Below are 19,144 nucleotides of genomic sequence, written 5' to 3' on the forward strand. Positions count from 1 at the left end.
CCACCGTCTATCTGAGGCACAGTGGTCTCCCTCGGACATAGATTCTCCCTTATAATGACCGCTACCCCACCGCCCCTACCCCGGGTCCTTGGCTGATGGAATACCTGGAAACCTGGCGGGCAGATGTCAACGAGGGGCACTCCCCCTTCCGTGCCCAACCAGGTCTCGGTGATACCTGCCAGGTCCGCACCCCCCTCTTAGATAAGATCTTGGATGAGGGGGGCCTTGTTTACCACGGACCTGGCGTTGCATAACATCAGCCGGTGATCCCGGGCCCAAGGATCTAAGTTCCCTGGAGGCCGAGTAGAGCCCAGAGGACCGGAGCACTCACAAGCTTGTAAACAGCGTGTGCGTGCTCCCAAAACCCGATATGGTCCTCTGCTCCCGCCATATCTGCCCCATATTCTCTTCTGATTCAAATAATTTAAATTGCTAGAATCAATCAGCTAATTATCCTTTGGGCTGTTAGTTAATTTGTTTTAACAGTTTTAATCATTCAGATAAGTCATTCATGAAATAATCTGTGCTTGGGATAATGTTGAGATGTAACAGTGGTCTATAGGTCCACCTCAATTGGGCTCAAAATTGAAGAGCTAGAAAGAAAAAATAAAGCATGTGCACCATTGCTTTTCCTCTTTGGCAAACAGAATTATATGTTTGGGAGAAAGAGGATTTTGTTAATAACATACTTCTATTAGCTGAAAGAGTAGGAACTCATTGGAAAAGTACATTTTAAATTCCAAAACCCTAGATTCAGCCCCTAACATTTTCAGGTATAACTGAAAAAAAGAGATCTTGACCTGATAACATAGAAAGCAGCCTGCTAATCAGTCTACACTGATTGAAGATTATGAGAGTTGTCATCCAAAACATTTGCAGGGCTGTTACAGACCTTACTAGGATCAATGGATCAGTCTGCATGAGATAGTTTCCCAAGCAAAAATAGGATCCTGTAAACATCCTAATCCATTTATCCTATTAACTTTGTTCTAAACTAATTGCAAGATTGTTGTTCCATCTATTTCTCAGCTCAATAATATAAGGGATATATGATTTTTAAAAAAAGTAAAATAATATGCAACTTCTGAATGAACAAAACAATGGGAGAAAGTGTACTAGTGTCACTTATTTTTTTAGAAAATACAAAGATGTATTGAAAAAATAATTTTTGCAAGTTTATTTTGCACATTGGTTTAGCTGAAGAAGATTCAGTCTTTTTTATATAATCTAGAATAACAAATGAAAATTTAGAGATCAAGGTAGTATGGAAGATGTACTGCATTATAAATAATACAATGAAGTGCCTGAGTAAAACAATTTGCCTCAAAATCACCTTGGAGCATTCTTCAGTAATACTTCTTTTCTCTATAGGAAAAAGGATCAGAATTCAAGGGAGAAATAAGTTTGGCTAACCGAGTTGCTTCATCAAAGATGAAAAGAATCCTCAGTGCTAGAGAGTTCTACATCCCATCACTTGATCTTCTCACAGCCCAGGTGAAATGTCTAGTATAAACCAAAATTCAAAATGGGTTCAGAGGAAATTTTTTATTCCATACAGTTTCCTCTGTCATTAAATTGTTCATTTTGTTTTCTTTCCATTAGGATTTGCTCTCCTTTGAATTGCTGGACATTAACATAGTGCAAGAACTGGAGCAGGTCCCTCGTAATACTCCTGTTGGTAAGTATTCTCTGTGCCCAAGAAGGCTTTTGGAGGAGAGTTGTGGCAAATACATTCTCATCCTGCTTTCTCAAGACAGTATGTCTAATTGACATTATTGGATACCTGCCAAGGCACATACTTCTCCAATAGGGGATTCCCTACCAATTCCTGGAATCTTCTGGAACTGCTGCTTCTCCTTGCAAAATTACTGTGTTTTGCCTGGTATATTAAGCAAGCACTGTGCTATTTGCTTATTGTGGAAGATTCTCAGGTTTCTCACAGTATGGAACTGTAATGAGATTTTAATTTGCAAGGCTTAGTCCTCTCTTTATTAGTTTCCTCAAAGTAAGAATAGTTGGTCAGCATATGCTACCTTTGATACTCTAGCATGACTGGCTCAGGAATTCTGGGAGTTGAAGTCCACGAGTCATAAAAGAGCCAAGGTTGCCTACCCCTGCTCTAGGCCAACATATTAGGATGTATTTAGCATATTATCCTTGACTGTGAATGACAGCCGAACGGAACAGGATAAATTTGTGATCCATATGATCTGTGATGCTTAACTAATCATTTCTCTCAATTTCTGAAAATCTTTAATTCTTTCTATTTGGTTCCAGGCATGTTTAGTATTTACCTGCTGACCAGTCCACTTTTTTCCCTACAGATGAGACAATGGAATGAATCTATAAAAATAGTTTCAGAAATACCAAAAAAAGGTTATGGTTCTTCCTTGTGGTATCATCCTTATCTTGCTTTTCCAGATTCCATACAAGGGCCAAGTCCATACAAAAGCCATGACTGCACTCCTCTTCCAAAAACAACTGACTTAGATCAGAAACAAGAAGAGAATGAGAGAATCACTTATGAATTACTGCCTGGTAAGCAGTGAGAAGCACTGAAATGGCCCTACGAATTTCCTGTTCTTCCATTGGGTTTCCTTATCAAGTAGAAGCCAGCAGTCTCGGCTAAGAACTGAATGACCAAGCATTTTAATTGGTTTTATTATTGACAATCAACTTTGCTGCAAAGCTGCTAGCTTTAGAATTTGGAAAGTTTACCAGGTAGTTTTAGCGATACTGGAAAATGATTGCAAGGTTGTATGCACTTAGTTAAAGCTGCATTATACAGATTTCCTAGATTTGTGTTTTATATCTTCAGTTTTTTTCTTACAGTATAACCCCTGCTGCAGGACACCCTTTATCCCTTGACAACCATGATATGCTTAGCTCAACATAAATCTTTATTACTAGGCTTGTATTCAAATGCCTTTACTAGGCTTGTATTCAAATGTATTCAAATGTTTTATAGACCTAGAAATTTAAGTATTTCTAATTTTTGTATAAAAGCTGCATTATGGAGGTACTGACATCTGACTCCAAATCGAACTCTTGAAAATTGATGTTTTTGCGAAGACTCTGTTCTTGCAACCCTGTAGGTTGAATGGTATTAGGCTTCTTCTTGATGTGTCTCACTGCTTGAAGTACTTACATTCATTAGATAAAATGAATTAGATAAAAATGATTACCAACAATGAAACACAAACTCTCAATATTTATGATAGTTTTCTCCATTCTGAAATTTTTAGTAAATACTGCCAATAATATTAATCTCATCCTGTAGATGCTGAAGTCAGCAAAGGGAAGGCTGAAAATTTAGGAAACCAAGAAGAAGGAGAGGAAGACATGAGTGGAACCCAGTTTGTATGTGAAACAGTCATTCGTTCTCTCACCCTAGATGCTGCACCTGATCATCAGCCCCCACAAAAAAAGAGGTCTTTGCATAGTGAGTGCTTTGAAATATCTTTTGAAAAACTACCATATTCAGAAAACACCTACAGCGTAATTGATCATTTCCTCTTTTTTTGTTATTGTTGATTTAGATTCTCTGCAAACACTATCCGATATTGCCCACTGCAGCCCAGACAACAACAATTCCATTAACCCTGTTTCAGAGGAATTAGAAGCCAGAGTACCTACTCCTGAATTTGGTAAGATTTCACTAAATTACTCATAGTTTATGAGAGTTTGATATAGTAATTAAGGCATCAGGCTGAAAACCAGGAGTCATAAACTCATCTTAGGCGTGAAGCCAGCTGATGACATTGGGCCAGCCGCTTTCTTTCAGCCCTTGGAAGGAAGTTCAGCAAACCACTTCTGAAAATCTTTTTAAGAAAACTGGAGGGATTAGTCCAGGCAGTCAACAGAATTCAAAAGCTGACTTGATGGCACACACACCACACATTTATAGTTTCTATTTTCTATTCCTCTCCAAGATACATACTTGAAATGCAGGTGACTAAGGACTACCTATGACAGTGGTGGCGAACCTATGGCACGCGTGCCAGAGGCGGCACTCAGAGCCCTCTCTGGGCACATGCACCATGCCCCAGAGATGGCAACTGTCCCTCTTCAACCAGCCGCCCGCTAACTTGCCGAGGTCCTACGTGGTCGGATGCATCCCAGCATGGCTGGTTTCCCTCCCCCCCGTCCCATCCCTCCTGGCCTCGCATGCTCTCCTTTTCCCGGGCACGACCCACTGCATCACCTCCTCAGCTGTCGGCCGTCCGTCCAGCTCAGAGGCGGCTTCTCTGAATTGCTGACGGCGGACTGCGGAGCCCCAGAGTGCGCCACTTGAGGGGCCCTCATGTGCTCACTGGCCTCTATGTGCGGGGGCCGTCCCGGCCCCTGCCTCGCCTTGCCGTGCGACAATGGCACCCCCACCCTATCTCACCTTGCCTCGCCTCACCCCACAGGACAAGCCTCCTGCCCACCGCCCCACCTGCCAGAGACCCCCTGGATCTCCCCCAACCCTGCCCGGCCCCCACAGGCATCCTCCCCACGAGCAACATTGAGGTGATCACACCCACCTTGGCCACACCCAACTACTCTGCCATGACCACAGCCACGCCCATCCAGTGGGCCACGCCCACCTGGCACCCGGCAATAAATAAGTGGGTTTTGGGTTGCAGTTTGGGCACTCGGTCTCTAAAAGGTTCGCCATCACTGACCTATGATGTGGGTGGTAGGGAATAAGTTTTTACTTTATGAGGGTTGTGGCTTGGGTATACCTACAAAAGAGAATGATGAAGGCATTGTGGAAAGGACTGCAATATTGACATTTATACTGAAACACTATCGCCTGTATTCTACTAGAAAACCTCCCAGTGCGAGATGGTGAAGAAACAAATGGAGGAGAAGCTGACAATGATATTCAGGATGAAGTCAGCAGTCAGGCATCTTCTCTTTCTGAAGATTATATCATTGTCCTTCCAGAATGTTTTGATACTAGCCGTCCTCTGGGCGAGTCAATGTACAGTTCAGCACTCTCTCAGTCAAATTTAGAAAACATGACCATGGCTCCAGCAAATCCTGAAGAAAGCCATACACCAGTGAATAGCACCAGTGATATATTGATTACCTCTCAGACCCTTGATGAAGTGTCACTGACCGCTCAGACTGTGGAACCACAGCCAATAAGGTACCATATAAATCAAGAATAATCCAAAACCTTAAAGAGTTCATTATCTCCTATAATTATAAGTATCCTCCCAAAGAGAAGTGTTGATTTCTGAGTGAATATACCAAGCCAAAATGTACACACAAATCCAAATGAAAAAAGCCATCTGGAATTTTACTAGATTATAATAGATACATTATATTATAATGGAACTACCTGAATGTGTAGCATGAACCAATATCTCCAATTTTCATTCAGTTGAGCTTTTGGTACATTATAAATACCTGATTATTTTTCTCTAACAGATTTCAGGCTCTTTCTGAAAATGAGAGTTCCCAAGAAGCAACTTTTTCCACTAGAGAGGAAGCCCTGTTGGTTCCTGTCCAAATGAAAGAAGGTATTGTATTGCAATGTTCTACATGATAGACAATGAGCAGGAGTTTCTAACTGAAGTCATTAGTTTATAGATTGTTGCTCTCCAGAGATGTATGTATATTTGAGGAATACATATGTACATATTGTTGTTTTTATTAGGTAAATCCAGTAAATTTTACAAATTTGGTTTAAATAACACTATACTCTTATTTCCTCCTTCTGGAGCACACAGATAGGTTCTTTTTTTTCCTGTTCTTGTTCTCATGTACTTTTATTTTCACTTTTTTCTAGAATTACAAAGAGATGATCCTGAGGTTTCATCTCCAGAGAATATAAATAACCCATCAATGTATCCTGAATCTTCTAGGTAAAAAAAAAGATCAAACTGAGATTTCATCATGGTGTGAATGACAATTGATTTTTTTAGTGAGAGATTTTTGATGTGTCAGTTAGCCTTCTGTTTCTTCCTTTTTCAGAAATGTTGATTTAATCTTACAGTTGAACAAATCAATTGAGGCTTTAAAAACTGCACTACTGAAGCAGGAAGCCAACAATGGCAAAAGAAACTAGAGCAGACAAATGGTTTTAAGAGAACAATGCATTGGGAGAGACCACTCACTACTCTTTGGATACAGAAAATGTTAATTTTGGTTTCTGGCATCTTCACTGAAGATGTTGGGTCACTGGATTGGAAACTATTGCTAGTTGGAGTAGGTTATACTGTGCTGGGTGGATCAGTAGTCTGATACAGAAAAAGCCCTTTCTCTATATTTGTATGTTTTCAATTGTAATTTGATTTGCAGACATAGCCCAGGAAATAGCCTTGCGGGTGGCCTGGTGAAAGGGGCCTTATCAGTGGCTGCCTCAGCTTACAAGGCATTGTTTGTTGGGCAAGCCTCCATGGATCAGGTAAATAGATCATCTTGTCATGAGACCCAGGAAACATGCCTTTTCTATGGTTGCTTCTGTTCTCTGGAACAATCCTCCCCCCCCCCAAAATACAACAAACCCAAGTCTTCTAGTCCTTTAAGACTTGGCTATTCCCTGATGCATTAGGGGTCATTTGAGTGAGAAATCCCTTTTGGTTGTTTTATTATGTGCTGGAACATCTTTTTATATTTATATTACTGTTGCATGGTGGGGGGTTTCCTTTTTAATTATTTGTGCTGCATGCTACCAAGTCACATTGCTTAAATTGTCTGGCCTTATACATTTTAAAAATAAATAAATAAATATAAATCATGCACTAATAATGGCAACAGCAAGGAGCAGGAGTGTATACATTTTGCAGTTTCATAATTAATCTTATATATAAAGATTCAGCAGGTTGCTAGTTTTTGTGAATGCAAAGATAAGCTTGAGAACTGGGTGATATTGTACATTATTACAGAAAGGAAAAGAATATTGAGTATTGTAGAAATTATTCCAATTTAAATTTTACTGGGATGACTGCAGTTGGAGAATTCTTAGAATATCTGAGGTGTACATAAATGTTTGCTATATGGAGCTTTGCATGTATGTGTTTGTTTCCTCTTTATATTGATATTTCTGTATTTTTCACCCTTCCAGGCTCTTTCTGTAACCAGTGAAAATCATATGGCTTCATTTCTGGCCCACCTACATGAAATGGGCTTCTGTGACAGACACCTTAATCTCCATCTATTGCAGAAACATAAATGTGACGTGAATCTTGTTGTCACTGAGTTGCTGCAGCTGAATCAGGGTGATTGGTATGAGAGTCCATACTGAACTTTTTTCGCTTGTACATTAAAAAAACTTAACAGCAACTGGCACCAGCAGCTTCTAGCTCTCTTCTGTCCTAAGCAGAACCAAGATGGCTTCACTTTTATTTTTCAGCATATTATAATTCCTACCATCTCTATTATCCTACGTTCAGGCATTAGAGTACCTTTTATTTAATTTTTTTTTTCAAACTGGTGAATGCCAGATTATAGATAGGAGAAAAGAAGTGATTATGTTCCAGAAATATAAATGGACTTGACCTTAGCAGCCAAAGTAGGCTATTTGTTCTCCAATTTACTTTACTTCTCTTCTGGTTAAGCAATACTTTTATCCCACATTTAATGTTATGTTTCTTGCAGGACGCTGTCATTATCTGAAAACTTTGTCCTCATTAGGAAGATTCCATCAAAACCCCACAATTCCACTTTTCTGGTTATTTCCTTGTTAGAAGCAGAACTGAATTGGTTATTTGAATAAAAATACTAAAAGTGTAGCTGTTTGTACTACATAATTCTTTAGGAAAAAAATTATTGATAGTGACTGCTCAAGCTACTTGAAAGGTAGATGATCAAGACACATTTGAGTGTTTAAAAAAATATTTTTGTAGACTTTTATCAGCCAGCAGTGTTTCACAGGAGTAAATACTGCTCTCACAAGCAGTATTCCTGATCTTCTCTACCCAGGTGTTAGACCAGATTGAAGTCCTAAAAAAGCAATATTTTAACAACTCTTCAGCTTAACTATATTACTAATACCTGATAGAAAGTTTTACTTAATATGTAAAAGAAAAAAAGACAAAAATATGGATGAGTGATATTTAAGGAAAACAACTTCCTATGTCTCCATTAATCAAGACAGAGGATTCAAGAATCTGTGGGGAATTTCTGTCCATATCCTCCTGAAAAAAATACTGTAAGGCTTTGATACATTTCTAAAGGGTTTATAATTTTTGATTTGACTCTCAGGTGTTTGATTTTTTTCATATAGGATGAAAGGAATGTCTGTTCACAAAGCATGCCAACAGTAATGGGACATACACAAGTACAGCTTTTCTGTGACTTTGATAGGAAATAGTTAATGATTGCAAGGGATTGAAATGAGGAACATGAGAAAAGTTTCCTAACAAAGAGGCAGATTGAGACGCTGAGGACAAACTGCTTGTGCTATGTATTGCTTATTTAATAAAATATGTATGCAAACTGAATATCTCTGAATGGAAGAAATAAGATCTGCAACTTGTCTTTGGGCTGATGGGGAAAACCTTTAAATTATTAGATCTTCATATTTTTTTTAATTTACTTTGAATTACTATTTCAATCAACTAACTTCTTGTTAGCTCTGATGAAGAATGCTTTCTTCTTAAGTTTCATAAAGGGTGAAATTTCTTCTATTGGCTTTGTATGTTTTATGAGAAGTTGCATGATTGATAATTTAAACAATACTGATATTAAGATATTGCTTATTGCTTAGATTAAGCACCATGGTCTTTGAGATAAAAATAAATATTAAAAATGCACAATATTAGGTTTCCCTTTGTGAAAATGTGTTCTTTTATCTTTAAAATAATGGGTAAAGTCATAGATTGCAAAAGAAACATCTAGTAAAAGCAAAAGTGTTTCCATATAAAATACATTGTCATGCTGGAATGACAACACTTGTACATACAGTGAGGCATATTTATTATTCTTTGTACCAGTTGTGTAGGTCCAAAGATTTCCTGAGCATGTGAAAGACATTTCTCTTGTTCTTTATAGATGCTGACATTAATTACAGTACCTATTGTCATATATATGACATTTTGTTAACTGTTGTGCAAATAGTGAAATACTAAGTGTTACAAAATTGTGGGCTGCAGAGTGGGTATTTTAGAAAGAAGTCAAACTGTCACATTCAAAAGGGGGGGAGTTGAAACGTGTATGTTTTATTTAAAAAGCAGGGGCTTCTTTTATACAAAGAAAATAAGGAATTAATTGATTTCTCAAGTATAATTTCTTTGCCAGCTCAAAGTTTCATCCAGTTTATTAACTAATCTTTAAAACAAATATCCAATATTTGTATAAATTCAGAAACATGGCATAAAAATGCCAGTAATCTTATTTAGGAACTGATATACACTACCATACAACTTCCGGAACTTAATTCCAGGTCAGATAAAGAAAGGTTTCCCTGGGATTAAGTATTCTGGAAAGGATCTGTTAAAAATTATGAGGAGGGATAATTTAAAATCTCATTGGCAAGATTCTCCTTCCAGGGGTTCACCAATAAAAGATAATTTTGACAGACTGCCATCAAGATGAACTTCTTGACATCTGACTAATCCTCATCTTCTCGGAGCCACTGCTTTCAGTCCAATTCTAGGAAAGTAAAATGCAAGACTTTCTGTGTGAACCTTAGTCAAATATTGCTTCTATACCTTCTGTAGGGTGATAAACAAAAGCCTGTCTATTACTCCATCTACAGTATAATTCCCTGGGATTAGTTGGAAGATCAGAAATTATGTACAGGCTAAATCCACCTTGCTTAATGGTAGTTGGAATTTCAGGGGCACAGCCTGGTAATTCCCATTTGCACTTTTGCAACAAATGGATTTCCAAGGGAGAGAGGGTCTCTTGGGGGGGGGGGGAAGCTAAATTCCACTTAGTCAGGCCTGAGAGTGCAAGTCCTGTGGAACCAAATAGTGACTCTTTCTAATGTGATCACCATTTTAAACTAATGTTGCTGGAAACATCCAGAGAATTATTTTTTTTTTCCAAGTATAAATTTTTATTATTTTCATCATAAAAAAAGAACACATCACAAATACATCACAATGTAAGAACCCTACCCCCCACCCCCCACCCCCCGGACTTCCCAAACCTGATCCCAGGATACTATTCAACTAAAAGTAAACTACTATTAATATCCCTAACTCCACAAAATATTATTCTACATAAGTAGGTGAANCCTTGCAAGTCCACCACATATGAAAAAAAGTTGCATCTTGTTGTCCACACCTCCAGCACTTGGATTCATAATTCTCATAAATACGAGACATAGTTGCAGGATCCATGTGCCATCTATAAAACATTTTGTAAAAGTTCTCACGTAAGTTTTGAGCTTGCGTGAATTTCACATTTCTCACCCATATCAACTCCCAGGTATCAGAGAATTATTTTGAGACCTTAACATGTGGGTTTATATTCATAACTTTTGGTGTGCCCAAGGTGGGTCAAGTTATTTTGGCACATCTCGGACCCGAAAACATTAAGTTAATGGTTTTGAGGAGATAACCTCTGCCGTTTTACCTATCTGAGGCCAACGGCTGAATACAAAGTAGGTTACAAGAGAAATTCCAGCTACATCTAACTTCCAACTTCGCTTTAAAAAACCTGCAATCGCTTAGATTAGAACAATCGTAATAGATAGTGAAACGAGGAAGTTTACCAAATGTATTGAAAAACCACATAAAATTGAGAGCGGATTTACATTCTGAATTTAAAGTGAAAGTGAACCAGCATCTCCGAACAGCAGAGAAAGCAGAGCGAGCTCAGGCACACTTCATAAGCGCCTCTTAAAATATGGAGCGAAATGCTAACAAATAGGAACCACAACCACTATTCAGTGGAGTGTCAAAATTACACAAGCACTTCCTTTCACACCCTTCCAAGGACCAAACTAATGTGAAAAGCGGAAGGTAGACGCTCAAGCCACTCCTTTTATTTAACACGACTCGCTTACGTCGCGCCAGCACAACGGATTTTGGCATGGGCTTGCAGCGTGTGGGAAGGATTAGGTTGGTAAAGCTACGAGTTTGGGAGCTCTTTGGGAGGAAGTGCTGCCGTTTTAGCGGACTTCACCTCTATGCAGTTTTGAAACGGATTGATCTGTTGCAAGGCTCCAATCCTCAACGATACTTTGGAATATTTCCAAGAGCACTTTCAATGTCGAACAAACAAGCGCAAAGAATCACATTGTAAGTCACAAGGTTCGTTTTTTCAGTCAGTGTTTAACTTTGGCACCTCCCATTCCCGGGGAAAAAAAAGTGCGGATCTAAATCTTTGCTGCGTATCAGGGTGAAGAATGCACCTTAATAGAACGGCTGAAAAAGAAGGGAAGTAGCGGCTGAGGGTGGAACTGCTTATTTCCCACCTCTTGCAAGAGGGTGGGAGTCGTGTGAAGGGACGAAGGCTGGCACCATTATAGTATTGTTTATTTTCTGTTTCATATCTATGATTGGCTGAGGAGTCCTAACGATTTAGCGCCTGTCTCTGGCCTTGGTGGGATGCGGTGAGCAGATGCCCTCCTTACTTTCTTAAGAAACCTTTCTAACGATCCACATACGACCCTCATACTCTCCTGGCCCTTCAAACCATACTGCATTGTTTTCTCCTCCCCGCTCACCGATTTATCTTCCATTCTTTGCTTTCGTTCTTGTTTTCTCCTTTTTAAAAAAACTATCCTTCCTTCCTTCTCTCCCTTCCTTCCTTCAACTTCTTGTTGGGCCATTATGAGGATTCAAAATCATCTTATTTCTTTCTGATTTCTTTCTCCACTTCTTTTAGATGAATAATTTTTAATATACATTGTTTTGCAGCAAAGAGTTTTGATATTTTAAAATTATGCTAACCAGAAAAAGACCCTGCTGGGAAAACAAGAGAACTTTGGTGAATTTCCTATTTGCTTGGAAGCAACCAATGAGGGGAGTGCTGATATTTCTTGTGAAGCAAATTAATTAATTTGTACTATTCAGATTGAATAGTGGAATGAGAAGTTAGCTCCAAGAAGGCAATCTGTTAGCTACTGTTTGTAATTACATTTCTCAGATATGAACAAGAACTCATATTAAAGCATACACTATGCAGCTAAGTAAGTAAGTTGTGTAAAACCAGCTTGGTTCCTTGTTTTTTTTTTTTTTTTTCTATCTCATTGGCAGGCACATTTGTCAGCTGGCCTTGCCGCACTCCTTTCCCAATTTTGAACCAATCAGTGGTTCTGTGGCCAGTTCTCACTGTTGCTTCTTGACCCACATATAGGTTTCTCAGGAGACAGATAAGATGGTCTGGTACTCCCATCAACTTGCCACAATTTGTTGTGATCCACACAATCAAAGGCTTTAGCATAGTCAATGAAGCAGAAGTAGATGTTTTTCTGGAACTCCCTAGCTTTCTCCATGATCCAGCGTATGTTGGCAATCTGATCTCTAGTTCCTCTGCCTCTTCGAAATCCTGCCTGTACTTCTGGTAGTTCTCGATCCACCTACTGCTGGAGTCTAGCTTGTAGGATTTTAAGCATAACTTTACTAGCATGTGAAATGAGTGCAATGGTGCGATAGTTTGAACATTCTCTGGCATTGCCTTTCTTTGGAATTGGAATGTAAACTGACCTTTTCAAATCTTGTGGCCACTGTTGAGTTTTCCAAATTTGTTGGCAAATTGAGTATAGCACTTTTACTGCATCGTCTTTTAAGATTTTGAATAGCTCAGCTGGAATACTGTCACCTCCACTAGCTTTGTTGTTGCTCAGATTGCCTAAGGCCCATTTCACTTCACATTCTAGGATGTCTGGCTCGAGGTCAGTGACCACCCCATCGTGATTATCTGGGACGTTAAGCTCGTTCTTGTATAGTTCTTCTGTGTAGTTTTGCCACCTCTTCTTAATCTCTTCTGCCTCTGTTAGGTCCCTGCCATTTTGGTTCTTTATCATGCCCATCTTTGCATGAAACGTTCCCTTCATATCTCCAATTTTCTTGAAGAGATCTCTGGTCCTCCCTATTCTGTTGTTTTCTTCTATTTCTTTGCACTGTTCATTTAAGAAGGTATTTTTATTTCTTCTAGCTATTCTCTGGAATTCTGCATTCAATTGGGTGTATCTTTCTCTTTCTCTTTTGCCTTTCGCTTCCCTTCTTTCCTCAGCTATTTGCAAAGCTTCCTCAGACAGCCATTTTGCTTTCTTGCATTTTTTTCTTTGGGATGGTTTTAGTTGCTACCTCTTGTACAATGTTGCGAACCTCCGTCCATAGTTCTTCAGCCACTCTGTCTATCAGATCTAATTCCTTAAATCTATTTGTTACCTCTACTGTATATTCATCAGGAATATGATTTAGTTCATACCTGAGTGGCTTAGTGCTTTTCCCTACTTTCTTCAATTTAAACCTAAATTTTGCAACGAGAAGCTCATGATCTGAGCCACAGTCAGCTCCTGGTCTTATTTTTAATGACTTTATAGAGCTTCTCCATCTTTGGCTGCAGAGCACATAGTCAATCTGATTTCTGTGTTGACCGTCTGGTGATGTCCATGTGTAGAGCCGTCTCTTGGGTTGTTGGAAAAGAGTGTTTGTTATGACCATCGTATTCTCTTGACAAAATTCTATCAGACTGTGCCCTGCTTCATTTTGTACTCCAAGGCCAAACTTGCCTGTTATTCCGGTTATCTTTTGGCTTTCTACTTTAGCATTCCAATCCCCCATGATGATAAGGACATCATTTTTTGGTGTTAATTCTATAAGGTGCTGTAGGGCTTCATAGAACAGGTCAATTTCATTCTCTTCAGCACCAGTGGTTGGGGCATAGATTTGGACTACTGTGATATTGAATGGTTTGCCTTGGATTCGAACTGAGATCATTCTGTCATTTTGGGGATTGTATCCCAGTATTGCTTTTCCTATTCTTTTATTGACTATGAAGGCTACTCCATTTCTTCTGATGTATTCTTGCCCGCAGTAGTATACCTGATGGTCATCTGAGTTAAATTCACCCATTCCTGTCCATTTTAGTTCGCTGATTCCTAATTTTAAATATGCTTTTCAAGATTGTCTGTCCTGAACTCAGGAATGAAGTGCTGTTTAATAGAATCAAAAGTCCTTTTTCTGCTCTGATTTGTTAATGCTGCTTGTTTGCACCAGAGCCACAGTGTTTATGTACAATGGATCAAGCCCTCTTGTGGTTCAAGAACCTGTTTACTACAAAGGAGGCAGAAGAAAGCAAATCGATTATACAGAAAAAATCATATGCTGAGAATGAAGCATCCTGTTATGCCAGCATTAATAGAACAGATGCTTCTGAGGTGTCTTGTGTTCCTTGTGGTAACCACACCAGTCGAGCTTTTGTCACTTGTCCTACTTGTCAAGGCACTGGAAGAATCCCCCGAGGTAGGTATATTTTCAAGACTTGTTTTGCAGAGGTGATCTTGTTGATTGACGTCTAGAGTTAAGCCAGGCCTCTTTCTGTTTTCTATATTGTTTAACCAAGGGATGCATTAACTGGGCTTAATAGAACTGGTCTATAAAACTGCTTTGGCCTGATTAAGATTGCTGCAGACAGACAGGCAGTTCTTTTCATGTTTTGCATGTGAGGAGGCTTTTATTAAATTGACAGATTCTGGCAGGTCTGGCAGTTTTCCCTAATTTTCTCTCTCTTCTGCTGTCTTCCTTCTAGAGCAGGAGCAACAGCTAGTGGCTCTCATTCCATATGGAGACCAGCGGCTGAAGCCTAGACGGACGTAAGCACATCTTTTTCTGCTGAACAAATTTTTCCTCATTTTTTCTTCTGCCTCTTCATAGTGGAGTTATCCCCATTTGTTAGATACTGCTATCAGTGATTGCTGTGTATGTTGAGGTGGGAGGAAATTCTGCTATCACTAACTGCCTGTGATCTGTTTTGGCAGGAAGCTGTATGTATTTCTCACAGTAGCCATTTGCCTGCTGACAACTTGTCTCATGATGTACTTCCTGTTCCCACGTTCAGTTGCTGTGCTCCCCTCAGGTCTCAATGCCTCTACCATTTCTTTTGACAATTCTACTTCCAGCATCATCCTGAATATGACTGTAAGTTCAAGAAACAGAGTGAAAGAAGAGTGAGTTGGGGAGAGACATGGACCAGATTCATTTTATGGATTTTTTAAAAATTCATCTGAGATTGAATATAATTTGTGTGGTGGCTTTAAGAAGCAGGGAGAGAATATTGCAGGGCCACAAACTGAAAAACGTGTCAATTTTGATCTGGAAGCCTCTCTTTTGTCCAGTTTCTATAACATGCAGTTGCTCATTTTTCAGGGAAAGCTTAGAGGTAATTTTTGTCAGAAGAATATATTAAGAGTGAATACTGATGGGTAGAATAGTTGTTGGAATAAACTTTGCCCCCAAATTAAATCTTAGTTCTTTAAAACAAAAGAATAGATGACTAAATGAGATTAAAAGGAATAAAGTTTAGTCAGTCCCTATTTCTTTTAACCCAGAGCAAGTACTTCATTGGGTTTTCTGTGTGAGCATGGTTCAATTTCTTTTTAATCAAAACTTGAAACCTGTGAATAGATAGCGTTCAAAGAGAAGAAACATTATGTATCATAGTGCAAGTTCCAAAAATCTTGTGTCTGGCCACATGGTCTCTTTTTTAAAATGCTTATTTCATAATGTTTTATCTTCAATATATTATGGCTTAATATAGCTTGTTTTTTAAGGAGAAGATTTTTAAACTAAAATGAAATAAATGACGTAGTGCAATGTTTGAATTCAGCATATATGATCCAAGAAAAGGATTATGCATAAGGAAAAAAACTCAGATACTGTAACACAATTTTTTTAAAAGGGATTTGTGTGGCTCTTGATAGTACATTCCAGAGGATATTTTGCAAGGCATGAACAAGGACCTCAATATTTGTTGAACTCTTAGATCATGGCTAACAAACCTTCTGACAAAAGGAAAATCTAAAACATCTGAAAAACCTAAAACATCTGAAGAGCTTTAAATTGCCTATACCTGATGAAAATACCAGAATCTGAATATATCTTTTAGGAAAGAAAAAAATCCATTCATTAAATTCATATTTTTCTTTTGGGGAAGAAGAAAGAAATTGAACTTAATTATTTTAATATATGGAATAAAATATAGTACATATCATCTATTACATTGGCAGACCAATCTTACTGAGTATTTTCAATTATCAACATCATATTCTTATTAATAGGGTAAGTTGTGCAGTAAGCATGCAATATATACTCTCCTTGTTTAGCAACCACAATACATTCCTTAAATCAGAAGGAAAGAGAGCACTGAATATATGACAGAGAAAGGGAGGGAGGGGGACAAGGGGGGAGAGAAAGAGAGAGACTATGAAGATCAATGGTTGCTGTTCTTTCATGCAGCTATATAGTTCTTTTCCGTTGATTTCATGGTGCATGTATGCTAAAGTTGAATCACTGGCTTCTAATAACTTCATAATGAGGTATATTGTTTAGTTATCTAAAATAATACCAGAGCAAGTGTGCAAAGATGAAATTGCAGTTCCCATAAAGCTTTCTTTCCTCCCTCCATCTCTCACTGTCATAATTTCTGCACAGTCATATCATCAGCACAACTTGTACAGAAGCTCAGCAGTATACCACACCCAAACATAAAAAATGCATTTTGCAGACAAACATTCAAAATAGCATTATGCTATCAATAATAAGCACAATATTATTTCATGTGTAGAAATGCTGATTGCAAATGAATGTGCTGAAGAACATGGAAAGGACAAAACAAGCCTTCATCTCATGGATAAAATGAAATTGATCAAAAGGAAGCTGTTCTTGATTTAGTTTGGTTAGTGTTGCTCTGTACCTAAAAGAAGCAGGGAATGCAAAAGCACCTGCCATGATCCACAGCTTGGAATAGTGTCACAATAATTCTTAGCAGTTGTCCTGCATGCACCAAATATAAAAACATGTCAATTCCATGTTCTGAATAGATTCTTGTATGCTACTAGAACTGGCTCCTGTGGCTTTTAAAAAGATAGATTGAGCCAAATTAGAGTAATATACAGTGAGTCATAGAAAAACCTTCATCCTGGGCCAACTTGCTACTTGTCCAGATCACTGTCACACAATCATTGTCTTCTTTCCTTTTGCATTCAACCACTCATCCCCATAAAAGTAAATGGCTATTTATTATAGATATGCTTTACTGTTTAAGATATGAACCACAGGCTGCACAGCACTTCAGATTTGATTTCAAAAAGGTACTTGCATGATCTTGGGAAGACAGTTGCAGATATGGACTGCGTTTAAGCACCTGTGCACTTTTGAATTAAATCTGAAACTTTGCACAAACCTGGAAACCATACAATGTTTCATGTTTTGTATTATATTTTAAAAAGTAGTAGCAGCACAGGCAGAATAAGACCCTGTTAAGGGGAAAAGTTCAGGAGGATCCTTTTATGAATGAGAACAGTGTGTACCAATTTACGACTTTTTTCTCATCACCTATCCTCTTTCTCTTTAGAATATATTAAATGTGACAAACAACAATTTTTATCCTGTGTATGTGGCTCAGCTTGATATTGAAGTCTTGCATAAAACAGTGGTGATTGGAAAAAAAACAGTGATGACTCAATTGGATATTAGGCCTTTGCAGAGTGCCCAGGTAAGACTTGAAGGAGTTTACTAATTTCTCTGCAGAACACAAACATGAATACACTTTGCAGTAACTTTCTCTTTTTGATATATTTTTAGATCCTTTATAGTGTCTCTAGTACAATCATGGATACCAACACTTAGTAAGTATATCTCTAAGAAATGATCCTGCATTCAGCTGATTCATTTTAAAATAATGGTGTCAAAACTGAACTTTTACTTGTTTTGACAATTATATATCTGTCTTTTAATCAACGAGTTGATAGATTTGTATGTTGCAGAACTAATAGAGAAGCTTTTAAAAATATTTGAAGGAAGGATTCTTTTTCTCTTTTAGATTTATTTCAAAGGAGAAAAGGTCTAATTCTAGAAGATCGTCCATAATGCTATTTTTCCCTGATGAATTTTGGCAATACAGAATTGATTATCCCCACTGCAGTAATTTAACATAGTCAAAAGCATTTCAGATGAACTTGAAATCCAACAATATTGTAAAGTTGAAGGTTTAAAAAAATATTATTTAATTTGGCTAAAAATTGCTTTTATAACATTCTGACATAATGCCAATTCCATGCTTAGTCAAGAAAATAATAATCCTTAGTTGCAACAAAATCAACTGTTAAGACTTTAGATGGATACACCTGCAGTTCTCCAGAATCTAGAGTTGTTTTCCTCCTCACTCCCACCATGGCAGCATTAAAATACTTGATACCTATGTATAAGTTGGCTGGAAATTATGCCATCATATAAAAAACCTTTTTCACATTTTAATCCCTTCCTCCTCTTTGTTCCTCTTTCATGGATTTATATTTTCTTACTGAAGCATTGGTCCCTATTGGGGGCTTACCTCACTTTGTTTCTTGTCCCTATTGCTAGAAAAGCAAGCACGTCACTTTTCTTCCCCTTGGTGCATCTTTAAGGATATATTGATTCCATTGATACACTGATATATTTCACTTCAGCTCTTGTACAGTACTTGATAGTTTCCCATCTGATGTCTTCATGGGTCAAGTAAAGAAGCAAACATGGTTTTATCATTATTCTTAATACTTGAACTAAAAGGAAAAGAAAAAAACTTGTCCATTTCACCCGATTAAAGGATAAGCAATAAGAGAACTCCACTATTTCAATGTGCCATCAAAAAGCTTGTAAAAACTCAAGCAAGCTTCACCAATTCATATTTATTTCTGCCCCTTGGATATAAGGGGAAACTAGCAAACTCTAATCAAGTTCACTTGGTTAAAAAAAAGGTCCATCTTTAACCAATCCATCTGTGAATTGTTTAAAAATGCCTAGCCTTTCACATTTCCACTGGTGAACTTACAGACTAAAAAGTTCAGCCTTTGACTTCCGGTGGCAGGCGACTTCGTTGGACGCAGCTGTTTGCTGCCTCCCGCCTGTTTCAGCGTAAAAGCCGTTTTGACAGCTAGCATCAGCTGTCAAACGGCTTGATACCTTTCCCCTGGGCATAAGGGGATCGGTGAGCTGCCCGGGGTAGGAGTTGAGTTCCCGAGTCGTCCTATATGGACGATGCAGGCGAGAAC

The 19,144-nt window shown here is 38.3% G+C and overlaps 2 protein-coding genes across 6 annotated transcripts in view; both read left to right on the forward strand.

Moving 5' to 3' along the window:
* The window catches only part of NBR1 (NBR1 autophagy cargo receptor), a 33,634-nt gene extending 24,889 nt beyond the window's left edge, over nt 1-8,745 (forward strand). For both annotated transcript variants that reach the window (XM_015814199.2, XM_015814198.1), the window contains exons 13-22: nt 1,372-1,494; nt 1,603-1,678; nt 2,422-2,538; nt 3,281-3,442; nt 3,540-3,647; nt 4,813-5,137; nt 5,422-5,513; nt 5,783-5,858; nt 6,295-6,400; nt 7,061-8,745. In XM_015814199.2, coding sequence (XP_015669685.1) covers nt 1,372-1,494; nt 1,603-1,678; nt 2,422-2,538; nt 3,281-3,442; nt 3,540-3,647; nt 4,813-5,137; nt 5,422-5,513; nt 5,783-5,858; nt 6,295-6,400; nt 7,061-7,240 — 1,365 coding nt within the window. In that variant the 3' untranslated portion in view covers nt 7,241-8,745. The remainder of the gene's footprint in view (nt 1-1,371; nt 1,495-1,602; nt 1,679-2,421; nt 2,539-3,280; nt 3,443-3,539; nt 3,648-4,812; nt 5,138-5,421; nt 5,514-5,782; nt 5,859-6,294; nt 6,401-7,060) is intronic.
* A 2,231-nt stretch (nt 8,746-10,976) lies between these two features.
* TMEM106A (transmembrane protein 106A) overlaps nt 10,977-19,144 on the forward strand; it is an 11,458-nt gene continuing 3,290 nt past the window's right edge. The window contains exons 1-7 of one of the 4 annotated variants that reach the window (XM_015814202.1): nt 10,977-11,186; nt 14,115-14,360; nt 14,647-14,710; nt 14,876-15,035; nt 17,470-17,610; nt 17,700-17,743; nt 18,477-18,666. In XM_015814202.1, the coding sequence (XP_015669688.1) occupies nt 14,135-14,360; nt 14,647-14,710; nt 14,876-15,035; nt 17,470-17,610; nt 17,700-17,743; nt 18,477 (636 nt within the window). In that variant the 5' untranslated portion in view covers nt 10,977-11,186; nt 14,115-14,134 and the 3' untranslated portion in view covers nt 18,478-18,666. Of the gene's footprint in view, nt 11,199-11,426; nt 11,501-14,114; nt 14,361-14,646; nt 14,711-14,875; nt 15,036-17,469; nt 17,611-17,699; nt 17,744-18,476; nt 18,667-19,144 lie in introns of those variants that run through there. The other 3 variants (XM_015814200.1, XM_015814203.1, XM_015814201.1) reach the window with 3 other exon arrangements.

The sequence above is a fragment of the Protobothrops mucrosquamatus genome, unplaced genomic scaffold, assembly GCF_001527695.2.
Source record: "Protobothrops mucrosquamatus isolate PMUCROS unplaced genomic scaffold, P.Mucros_1.0 scaffold227, whole genome shotgun sequence".
In the NCBI taxonomy this organism is placed as follows: Eukaryota; Metazoa; Chordata; class Lepidosauria; order Squamata; family Viperidae; genus Protobothrops; species Protobothrops mucrosquamatus.